The sequence below is a fragment of the Mytilus galloprovincialis genome, chromosome 12 (assembly GCF_965363235.1).
Source record: "Mytilus galloprovincialis chromosome 12, xbMytGall1.hap1.1, whole genome shotgun sequence".
Classification (NCBI taxonomy): domain Eukaryota; kingdom Metazoa; phylum Mollusca; class Bivalvia; order Mytilida; family Mytilidae; genus Mytilus; species Mytilus galloprovincialis.
The window spans coordinates 66,015,555-66,028,589 of record NC_134849.1 but is presented as its reverse complement, the minus strand read 5'-3'; the positions used below and the strand labels follow the sequence as shown (position 1 = coordinate 66,028,589).

Sequence of the window (13,035 nt, the reverse complement as noted above, 5' to 3'; positions counted from 1 at the left end):
CTAAATTAACAAGTCCGACCAAGTAATAATTGCTATAAAGGTAATTTATGTTTTGCTAATATTATATTTCATGTAAAATGAATTTTAAACAATTCGGAGCGTATTGAATATTTGGATAATTGCTGTAGATTGCCGTTCACACTAATAATACAACCTCCCTTACATTTGTCATTGAAAGTTAAAAATCCCTTATTCGTTCATTGTCGGAATATGCAGCATTTATTTGCATAAGCTTAAATCTAAATGCGAGAGAAATGCAATGTTCGCCGAGCTTTCTCCTTTTCCGTATTGTTTCTTACAATATACAGTACGAACTTATGTTTTAGCAGACAATTTATAGATAACGCATGAAAACATGTATCTCTATTTTACCAACGTTACTTTTCATTAAAATCGACGGCATTTTAACAGGGATCACAAAGTAAACTGCCGCATAAACAATGATTCGAATGTGTCCGTTCGCTTCAAATAGAAGCAGGATAAGTATGCCTATACTGTTTTGTATTTATATAGTAAAATGGTCGACTGTAGGATACAAGTCCTTTTTTCAGCACTCGAAAAAAATAAACATTGTGATTCAGCCGACAAAGAACGGTTAAATGCAATCGATTACTCGTAAGTCATGGACATATGGTGTAAAAATTGTTAAACAAATATTCCTAATATATTTTCTGGTATGTTCATCATTAGTTTGTATAGACAACTGTTAACGTCATTATCGAACTACGTTTTTACGTCTACATTTTCCCGGACCATCGCACTTTAGCGTATGGAACCACGCACTTTAGCGTAGACCATCGCACTTTAGCGTGACCATCGTAATTTAGCGTCCCCATCGCACTTTAGAGTCCTACATATATATATTCAAACAAATTACGATATAGGAAAGATAAAAGAACACAGCAATTTAAAAATGTCAATTTATATCTCATGAATTCAAATGCTAGTTTGAAAACAGCATACAGATCAAAACTCAAAAGAAGAAAGAAGAGTCTTAATTGCAATTACTTCAATGATTGGTTGTATACATAAGGTGGCACATGTGCCATTTTATGTTTATGATAAGAAAAACATCTTTCTCAGTAGTTTAAATAAAGTGAGTGACCACGACATAATTGGGTATACTTGGTATACGAGGAAGAACACCAGATCATGTGGGGAAGCAAAAGATACATATCCTTGCAACAGGAGAAATATGGATCCTTTGAAAGTGTTTAAACGGATTTCTAACACTACTCTCTGAACATGGATAAAGGATCGTGGATTGTTTTTAATTATTACTGCACATTTATAAATCCTTAAAGACAAAATTGATGACAGTCAAGGTTGCATGTCTGTAAATATTGACAATGCAATTTTCCATAGGGACTCCTTTTACGGCTAAAACTGTACCACTTTACTATGAAGTTTTGAAAAAAAACTTATCCTAGAATTGAAAGCTCGTATGCACTACAATTATTTTCAAAGGTCAAAATATAGGGATGTGCGGCATATTTTCAACGTTTATATGCCCCGAACTTTTCAGAGTTTAAACTATCACTAGTTTTCTTAACTACCCCTACCTCGAATGAAGGGTTACCACATATTTCAATATAAACAATATGCACATGTATATTTACTGGTAACATTCCCAAGTTATGGCTCTATGAGATGAAAAACCAGGGAGCATAACTGGGAACCAGTATGTAAACAAAATTAATTTTCTACCAATATTCTAAATCTCCCCAAAAGAGGCGTGGTTTGAGAAACAGCTGTATTTACAAAGTGCAACCTCAAAGTTCGAACGGCAGAAGTGCAGGTGACAAAAATGTAATTACCCTAGACATTTAAGATGAGATATTCGGCTCAATATTGTTTAATACTAATCTTTACCACCCTCAGTATCGAAATCTGTATTACTGGAGGATGATTTGGATTTTGTTTTTAGTTGAATGTCTTAAAATAGTTTATACCATTTACCATTGCCGTCCATCTCTAACGTTAATCTATCTGTCGAAGGAGATATTTTACTCAGACCACATGACACATTATCATTCGAGGGATCTTCAACACGAAAGATGTGAAAACTGGAATTGTCTGAAAGTTGTTGTGGGTCTAGAATCAATATGTCTGGTAAATCTGTTACAGCAGGTGGCTGCAAAAATTTCAATATCATAAATAAGTTCTTACTAGCAGAATAAGTTATATATGCCACCATCATGTAACATTAACACATCAAAGACACCATTTCTAAATTTAACTGTTGTCAAAAGTACATATTATAAATAAAATAAGGTTTTCCAAATTCTCTGGTAAGCTGACTGCAAATATGTTTAACCTCCATTGGCGTTTTAATTTTGACATTTAAAGTTTTTGGAGATACTTACAACATTAAAGGATATAATGGTGATAGTAATATTGGCCAAATTGAAACACGAATCTTGAACAATGCAAGTAAAGTTCAAAGTTGCATTTGAATGTCCAACCAAATGAGGAAGAGCCTTTTTAACATGAACACTTCCTACAATATAAAAGTCAAATTGAAATAAGTTATACGTTTAAAGATGAACAAGTCTAATTAGGTGTACATTAATAGTCGATAATTTTGATTTATGGTTTCAAAAATTGCAATAGTCACTTTAATAGATGCATACATGTTGATACATGTAGTATCATGTACACTATAAGGTTAAACATGTTATGAACAAATAATAATAGTGATCGAAAGCTGTAGAGGAATTTTAAACTTGCCTTTAAATTCAAAAAGCAACATTAGTTTACCGCTTTTCAATAATCATAAATCGGTTATTTAGCAAAAACAAATCTGTATAATAAACTTAAACTAAGGAAAGTACATCAACTATAAGAAGAAAATTGCGGAAAATAGTAACACTAAACTGCAACAAAAAAAAAAAAAAGCGCGCTAAAAAATACATGGGATCGGACTATTTGTTAACACCGGCGTATTCCTGACTGAGTCTGAGTATTTAGGTCTTTCAACCTTTCTGTTGAAAGACCTAATGAATTCGTTCTGATTATTATTAGGTCTTTCCACCTTTCCGTGGAAAGACCTATTGAATTTGTTCTGATTATTATTATTATTAGGTCTTTCCACTTTTCCGTGGAAAGACCTATAGGTTTTGTTCTGATTATTATTATTATTATTATTATTAGGTCTTTCCACCTTTCCGTGGAAAGACCTATTGAATTTGTTCTGATTATTATTAGGTCTTTCCACCTTTCCGTGGAAAGACCTATTGAATTTGTTCTGATTATTATTAGGTCTTTCCACCTTTCCGTGGAAAGACCTATTGAATTTGTTCTGATTATTATTATTATTATTATTTTTTTTTTTTGTTTCTTCCGCCTAATTTTTTTTCTTGCGTATTATTGATGTTTCAAAAGATGTCGCTTAGATATTTGGAATATGGTATCGTATAGTTTATACGCTTTTAAAATTTACAACTGTGTAACAAAATACTTTACGTTGTAAGAGTTATCTCCCCAAACACTGTTTTTCTTGTGGCCACTACTCCTTCGCAACCGTTAAAGATTACGACAAATTTATTTTACCAAATTGCTCGTTACATCTTCAGGATTAGGATATTCATTTGGACCGAAGCTTTACGGAGACTCCATATGAGAGTTATTCCCCCTTTTCCCTTAAATTAAGTGATATGCATTTCTAAATGGTAAACCATAAGTGATAAAGACATAGGGTCTTTAGATTTGGGGTCCTTGGTCGAAAATAATAAAAATGAGGTCAAGGTCAAAGGTCAAGGTCATATTCTAAATTTTGATTTTGGCTTATTTTCATTTATTTTCAAATACCTTACAGCCCTTGGATGGTGTAAACTTCCCAAAACAACGTGTATGGTGTAATGGTGTATGGCATATGGTGCAATGGTGTAAGGTGTATGGTGCTATGGTGTATGGTGTAAGGGGAATGGTGTAATGGTGTATGAGGAATGGTGTGATTGTGTAACGTGCGATCGGGAATGGTGTGAATGATAGTGTACGACCTTTCACTGGTTGCAAACGAAAAAAAATTTATTTCATTTTTTCGGATTGTAAGCATAAACATAATAAAAATATTAATATTTAAAATTTAATTGCATTATGGGTAATTTCGGATCGTGTAGATAGAATGGGGAATGGTGTATGTTGTAAAGTGTAAGGTGTATGGTGCAAAGGTGTAACGTGTATGGTGTAATGGTACAAGGTGTATGGTGTAATGGGGTATGGGGTATGGTGTAATGGTGTATGGTGTTAGTGGGAAGTTTACACCATCCAAGGACTGTATGACATATCGACAAATAATTTTTCATAAATTGTTAGTTGCGACATGTCCTTACTTGTATATTTTGATTGAAAGGGTGCGCAGACAATAAATAGGAGTTTTTGCCCATCTTACATTTAGAATTACGCGTAAAGTGATATTACTAATAAACCAAACATATTAAAGACCTTGGGTCTTTTGATTTAAGGTCCTTGTGCTTTAAATTCATATAAATACATCATACAGCCATAGGAACTAACATTTTAAACTGATTTTTAATATTTCAAAAAAAAGATCTTTTCTAGTGGAAAGACCTACAATTGTTCTCTGAACAATTGGTTTTTAATTATTATTATTATTTTTTTTTTTCTTCCGCCTAATTTTTGTTCTTGCGTAGTATTGTTGTTTAATAAGTTGTCGCTTAGATATTTGGAATATGATATCATATAGTTTATACGCTTTAAATACTGACAATGGCGTAACAAAATACTTAACGTTGTAAGAGTTATCTCCCCAAACACTGTTTTTTTTGTGGCCACTACTCCTTCGCAACCGTAAAAAAGATTACGACAAAATTATTTTACCAAATTGCTCGTTACATCTTCAGGATTAGGATTTTTAATTTTGACCGAAGCTATCCAGAGACTCCATATGAGAGTTATTCCCCCTTATGTATTTGATATAGGTGATATGCGTTTCTAACTGGTAAACCATAAGTGATAGAGACCTAGGGTCTCTTGATTTGAGATCCTTAGTCCAAAAAAATGAAAATCAGGTCAAGGTCAAAGGTCAAGGTCATATTCTAAAATTTGATTTTGGCTTATTTTCACTTATTTTTAAATACCGTATGACATATCGACAAATATTTTTTCCAAAATTGTTAGTTGCGACATGTCCTTACTTGTATATTTTGGTTGAAAGGGTGCGCATACAAGAAATGGGAGTTTTTGTCCATCTTACATTTAGAATTACACGTAAAGTGGTATTACTCATTAACCAAACATATTAAAGACCTAGGGTCTTTTGAATTAAGGTCCTTGGTTTGTGACCTTGAAATTGAGGTCAAGGTCATAGGTTTATACAACATTCTAGATTTTGACCTTTGCTTTAAATTCATATAAATACATCATAAAGCCATAGGAACTAACATTTGAAACTGATTTTTTCATATTTCAATATCAAAATAGATCTTTACTTGTGGAAAGACCTACAATTGTTCTCTGAACAATTGGTTTTTAATTATTATTTTTTTTTTTTTTTTTCTTCCGCCTAATTTTTTTTCTTGCGTATTATTGATGTTTCAAAAGATGTCGCTTAGATATTTGGAATATGGTATCGTATAGTTTATACGCTTTAAAACTTTACAACTGTGTAACAAAATACTTTACGTTGTAAGAGTTATCTCCCCAAACACTGTTTTTCTTGTGGCCACTACTCCTTCGCAAACGTTAAAGATTACGACAAATTTATTTTACCAAATTGCTCGTTACATCTTCAGGATTAGGATATTCATTTGGACCGAAGCTTTACGGAGACTCCATATGAGAGTTATTCCCCCTTTTCCATTTAATTAAGTGATATGCATTTCTAAATGGTAAACCATAAGTGATAAAGACATAGGGTCTTTAGATTTGGGGTCCTTGGTCGAAAATAATAAAAATGAGGTCAAGGTCAAAGGTCAAGGTCATATTCTAAATTTTGATTTTGGCTTATTTTCATTTATTTTCAAATACCTTATGACATATCGACAAATAATTTTTCATAAATTGTTAGTTGCGACATGTCCTTACTTGTATATTTTGATTGAAAGGGTGCGCAGACAATAAATGGGAGTTTTTGCCCATCTTACATTTAGAATTACACGTAAAGTGATATTACTAATAAACCAAACATATTAAAGACCTTGGGTCTTTTGATTTAAGGTCCTTGGTTTGTGAACTTGAAATTGAGGTCAAGGTCATAGGTTGATATGACGTTCTAGATTTTGACCTTTGCTTTAAATTCATATAAATACATCATAAAGCCATAGGAACTAACATTTTAAACTGATTTTTAATATTTCAATATCAAAATAGATCTTTACTAGTGGAAAGACCTACAATTGTTCTCTGAACAATTGGTTTTTAATTATTATTATTATTATTAGGTCTTTCTGTTGAAAGACCTATTGAATTCGTTCTGATTATTAGGTCTTTCAACCTTTCAGGTGAAAGACCTATAGGGTTTGTTCTGATTATTATTATTATTAGGTCTTTCCACTTTTCCGTGGAAAGACCTATTGGATTTCTTCTGATTATTAGGTCTTTCAACCTTTCAGGTGAAAGACCTGTAGGGTTTGTTCTGATTATTATTATTATTATTATTAGGTCTTTCAACCTTTCAGGTGAAAGACCTATTGTATTTGTTCTGATTATTAGGTCTTTCAACCTTTCTGTTGAAAGACCTATTGTATTCGTTCTGATTATTATTATTAGGTCTTTCCACCTTTCCGTGGAAAGACCTATTGAATTTGTTCTGATTATTATTATTATTTTTTTTTTTCTTCCGCCTAATTTTTTTTCTTGCGTAGTATTGATGTTTCAAAAGATGTCGCTTAGATATTTGGAATATGATGTCGTATAGTTTATACGCTTTAAAAATTTACAACTGCGTAACAAAATACTTTACGCTGTAAGAGTTATCTCCCCAAACACTGTTTTTCTTGTGGCCACTACTCCTTCGCAACCGTAAAAGATTACGACAAATTTATTTTACCAAATTGCTCGTTACTTCTTCAGGATTAGGATATACATTTGGACTGAAGTTATCCGGAGACTCCATATGAGAGTTATTTCCCCTTATGCATTTGATATAAGTGATATGCGTTTCTAACTGGTAAACCATCAGTGATATAGGCCTAGGGTCTTTGGATTTAAGTTCCTTGGTCCAAAAATATGAAAATAAGGTCAAGGTCAAAGGTCAAGGTCATATTCTAAAATTTGATTTTGGCTTATTTTCACTTATTTTCAAATACCGTATGACATATCGACAAATATTTTTTCCTAAATTGTTAGTTGCGACATGTCCTTACTTGGTTATTTTGATTGAAAGGGTGCGCATACAATAAATGGGAGTTTTTGTCCATCTTACATTTAGAATTACGCTTAAAGTGGTATTACTCATTAACCAAACATATTAAAGACCTAGGGTCTTATGATTTAAGGTCCTTGGTTTGTGACCTTGAAATTGAGGTCAAGGTCATAGGTTAAAAGGACGTTCTAGATTTTGACCTTTGCTTTAAATTCATATAAATACATCATAAAGCCATAGGAATTAACATTTTAAACTGATTTTTTCATATTTCAATATCAAAATAGATCTTTACTAGTGGAAAGACCTTCAATTGTTCTCTGAACAATTGGTTTTTAATTATTATTATTATTATATTTTTTTTTTTCTTCCGCCAACTTTTTTTTCCTTCGCTGTTTTTTTGTTTCACAAGATGTCGCTTAGATATTTGGTATATGATATCGAACAGTTAATGCGCTTCTGAAAATGACACCGCGTAACAAAAACCTTTACCTTGTAAGAGTTATCTCCCCAAACACTGTTTTTCTTGTGGCCACTAAGGCTTCGCAACCGTATAAGAAACCGTCAAATTTATTTTTCCAAATTGCTCGTTATATCTGTTTCATTTTGACCGAAGCTATCCGGAGACTCCATATGAGAGTTATCCCCCCTTTTATATATGATATAAGTGATATGCATCTCTAACTGGTAAACCATAAGTGATAGAGCCCTAGGGTCTTTTGATTTTAGATCCTTGGTCCAAAAAAATGAAAATTAGGTCAAGGTCAAAGGTCAAAGTCAAATTTTAAATTTTGATTTTTGCTTATTTTCACTTATTTTCAATTACTTAATAAGATTTCGACAAATTATTTTTACTAAATTGTTAGTTGCGACATGTCGTTACTTATAAATTTTGGTTACAAGGGTGCGTAGACAATAAATGGGAGTTTTCGCCCCTCTTATATTTAGAATTATGCGTAAAGTGATATTACTCATGAACCATACATAATACAGACCTAGGGTCTTTTGATTTGGGATCCTATGTTTATGACCTTGAAATTGAGGTCAAGGTCATAGGTAAATTGGACGTTCTAGATTTTGACCTTTGGTCGAAATTCATTTTTATACATCATAAAGCCATAGGAACTGACATTTTCAACTGATTCTTAATATTTTCATATCAAAATACATCCTTATTGGTTGAAAGACCTTCAATTGTTCTTTGAACAATTGGTTTTTAATTATTATTATTATTATTATTATTTTTTTTTTTTTCTTCCGCCTAAATTTTTTTCTTGCGTAGTAATGATGTTTCAAAAGATGTCGCTTACATATTTGGATTATGATGTTGTATAGTTTATACGCTTTAAAAATTTACAACTGCGTAACAAAATACTTTACGTTGTAAGAGTTATCTCCCCAAACACTGTTTTTCTTGTGGCCACTACTCCTTCGCAACCGTAAAAGATTACGACAAATTTATTTTACCAAATTGCTCGTTACATCTTAAGGATTAGGATATTCATTTGGACCGAAGCTTTACGGAGACTCCATATGAGAGTTATTCCCCTTTTTCATTTAAGCTAAGTGATATGCATTTCTAAATGGTAAACCATAAGTGATAGAGACCTAGGGTCTTTTGAATTAAGATCCTTCGTCCAAAAAAATGAAAATTAGGTCAAGGTCAAAGGTCAAGGTCAAATTCCAAATTTTGATTTTTGCTTATTTTCACTTATTTTCAATTACTTAATAAGATTTCGACAAATTATTTTTACTAAATTGTTAGTTGCGACATGTCATTACTTATATATTTTGGTTACAAGGGTGTGTAGACAATAAATGGGAGTTTTCGCCCCTTTTATATTTAGAATTATGCGTAAAATGATTTTACTCATGAACCATACATAATACAGACCTAGGGTGTTTTGATTTGGGATCCTATGTTTATGACCTTGAAATTGAGGTCAAGGTCATAGGTTAATTGGACGTTCTAGATTTTGACCTTTGGTCGAAATTCATATTTATACATCATAAAGCCATAGGAACTGACATTTTCAACTGAATCTTAATATTTTCATATCAAAATAGATCCTTATTGGTTGAAAGACCTTCAATTGTTCTTTGAACAATTGGTTTTTAATTATTATTATTATTTTTTTTTTTTTTTTTTTTTTTCTTCCGCCAACTTTTTTTTCCTTCGCTGTTTTTTTTGTTTCACAAGATGTCGCTTAGATATTTGGTATATGATATCGAACAGTTAATGTGCTTCTGAAACTGACACCGCATAACAAAAACCTTTACCTTGTAAGAGTTATCTTCCCAAACACTGTTTTTCTTGTGGCCACTACTACTTCGCAACCGTATAAGAAACCGACAAATTTATTTTTCCAAATTGCTCGTTATATCCTTAGGATGTTCTGTTTCATTTCAACGGAAGCTATCCGGAGACTCCATATGAGAGTTATCCCCCCTTTTATATATGATATCAGTGATATGCATTTCTAACTGGTAAACTATAAGTGATAGAGACCTAGGGTCTTTTGATTTAAGATCCTTGGTCCAAAAAAATGAAAATTAGGTCAAGGTCAAAGGTCAAGGTCAAATTCTTTATTTTGATTTTGGCTTTTTTTCACCTTTTTTCATTAACCTTATAAGATATCGACAATTTTTTTTTTACTAAATTGTTAGTTGCGACATGTCGTAACTTATAAATTTTGGTTGCGAGGGTGCGTAAACAATAAAAGGGAGTTTTCGACCCTCTTATATTAAGAATTATGCGTAAAGTGATTTTACTCATGAACCATACATATTAAGGAACTAGTGTCTTTTTATTTGAGATGTTTAGTCTATGACCTTGAAATTGAGGTCAAGGTCATAGGTTAATTGGACGTTCTAGATGTTGACCTTTGCTTAAAATTCATATTTATACATCATTAAGCCATAGGAACTGACATTTTCAACTGAATTTTAATATTTTCATATCTAAATAGATCCTTATTGGTTGATAGACCTTCAATTGTTCTCTGAACAATTGGTTTTTAATTATTATTATTATTTTTTTTTTTTTTTTTTTTTTTCTTCCGCCTAATTTTTTTCCTTCGCTGTTTTTTTGTTTCGCAAGATGTCGCTTAGATTTTTGGAATATGATATCGAACAGTTTATACGCTTTTGAAACCAACTCTGTTTACCCGAATACTTTCCCAAAAAAGAGTTATCTCCCCGAACACTGTTTTTCTTGTTATCTCTAAGGCTTCGCAACCGTATAAGAAACCGACAAATTTATTTTTCCAAATTGCTCGTTATATCCTCAGGATGTTCTGTTTTATTTTGACCGAAGCCGTATATAGATTCCATATGAGAGTTATCCCCCCTTTTATGTTTGATATAAGAATTTGCATTTCTAACTGGTAAACCATAAGTGATAGAGACCTAGGGTCTTTTGATTTGAGGTCCTTGGTCCGAAACAATGAAAATAAGGTCAAGGTCAAAGGTCAAGGTCATATTATAAATTTTGATTTTGGCTTATTTTCACTTATTTTCAAAAGCTGTATAACTTATCGACAAATTATTTTTACTAAATTGTTAGTTGCGACATGTCGTAACTTATAAATTTTGGTTGAAAGGGTGCGTAGACAATAAATGGGAGTTTTCGCCCCTCTTATGTTTAGAATTATGCGTAAAGTGATATTACTCATAAACCATACAAATTAAGGAACTAGTGTCTTTAGGTTTGAGATCCTTAGTCTATGACCTTGAAATTGAGGTCAAGGTCATAGGTTAATTGGACGTTCTAGATTTTGACCTTTGCTCCAAGTTCATATTTAGACATCATAAAGTCATAGGAACTGACATATCAACTGAATTTTTAATATTTTCACTTCAAAATATGTTGTAAGTGGTGGAAAGACCATCAATGGTTCTCTGAACAATTGGTTTTTAATTTTTTTTTTTTTTCTTCCGCCAACTTTTTTTTCCTTCGCTGTTTTTTTGTTTCACAAGATATCGCTTAGATATAAGGTAAATAATATCGAACAGTTAATGCGCTTCTGAAACCGACACCGCGTAACAAAAAACTTTACTTTGTAAGAGTTATCTCTCCGAACACTATTTTTCTTGTGGCCACTACTCCTTCGCAACCGTATAAGAAACCGACAAATTTATTTTTCCAAATTCCTCGTTATATCCTTAGGATGTTTTGTTTCATTTCAACCGAAGCTATCCGGAGACTCCATATGAGAGTTATCCCCCCTTTTATATATGATATCAGTGATATGCATTTCTAACTGGTAAACTATAAGTGATAGAGACCTAGGGTCTTTTGATTTAAGATCCTTGGTCCAAAAAAATTAAAATTAGGTCAAGGTCAAAGGTCAAGGTCAAAATCTAAATTTTGATTTTGGCTTATTTTCACTCTTTTTCAATAACCTTATAAGATATCAACAAATTATTTTTACTTAATTGTTAGTTGCGACATGTCGTAACTTAAAATTTTTGATTGGAAGGGTGCGTAGACAATAAACGGGAGTTTTTGCCCCTCTTATATTTAGAATTATGCGTAAAGTGATATTACTCATGTACCATACATACTACTGACCTAGGGTCTTTTGATTTGGGATCCTTGGTTTATGACCTTGAAATTGGGGTCAAGGTCATAGGTTAATTGGACGTTCTAGATTTTGACCTTTGCTCCAAACTCATATTTTCATATCATTAAGCCATAGGAACTGACATTTTCAACTGAATCTTAATATTTTCATATCAAAATAGATCCTTATTGGTTGAAAGACCTTCAATTGTTCTTTGAACAATTGGTTTTTAATTATTATTATTATTATTAGGTCTTTCCACTTTTCCGTGGAAAGACCTATAGGTTTTGTTCTGATTATTATTAGGTCTTTCCACCTTTCCGTGGAAAGACCTATTGAATTTGTTCTGATTATTATTATTAGGTCTTTCCACCTTTCCGTGGAAAGACCTATTGAATTTGTTCTGATTATTATTATTATTATTTTTTTTTTTTTTTTCTTCCGCCTAATTTTTTTACTTGCGTATTATTGATGTTTCAAAAGATGTCGCTTAGATATTTGGAATATGGTATCGTATAGTTTATACGCTTTAAAAATTTACAACTGCGTAATAAAATACTTTACGTTATAAGAGTTATCTCCCCAAACACTGTTTTTCTTGTGGCCACTACTCCTTCGCAACCGTTAAAGATTACGACAAATTTATTTTACCAAATTGCTGGTTACATCTTCAGGATTAGGATATTCATTTGGACCGAAGCTTTATGGAGACTCCATATGAGAGTTATTCCCCCTTTTCCATTTAATTAAGTGATATGCATTTCTAAATGGTAAACCATAAGTGATAAAGACATAGGGTCTTTAGATTTGAGGTCCTTGGTCCAAAATAATAAAAATGAGGTCAAGGTCAAAGGTCAAGGTCATATTCTAAATTTAGATTTTGGCTAATTTTCATTTATTTTCAAATACCTTATGACATATCGACAAATAATTTTTCATAATTGTTAGTTGCGACATGTCCTTACTTGTATATTTTGGTTGAAAGGGTGTGCAGACAATAAATGGGAGTTTTTGCCAATCTTACATTTAGAATTACGCGTAAAGTGATATTACTAATAAACCAAACATATTAAAGACCTAGGGTCTTTTGATTTAAGGTCCTTGGTTTGTGAACTTAAAATTGAGGTCAAGGTCATAGGTTAA

General features: G+C 32.1%; 1 protein-coding gene across 1 annotated transcript in view; it reads right to left on the bottom strand.

The window, feature by feature from the left end:
- LOC143054585 (uncharacterized) overlaps window positions 1–13,035 on the bottom strand; it is a 37,467-nt gene that overhangs the window by 588 nt on the left and 23,844 nt on the right. Inside the window, exon 13 of the mRNA XM_076227600.1 lies at window positions 2,367–2,500. Coding sequence (XP_076083715.1) covers window positions 2,367–2,500 — 134 coding nt within the window. The remainder of the gene's footprint in view (window positions 1–2,366; window positions 2,501–13,035) is intronic.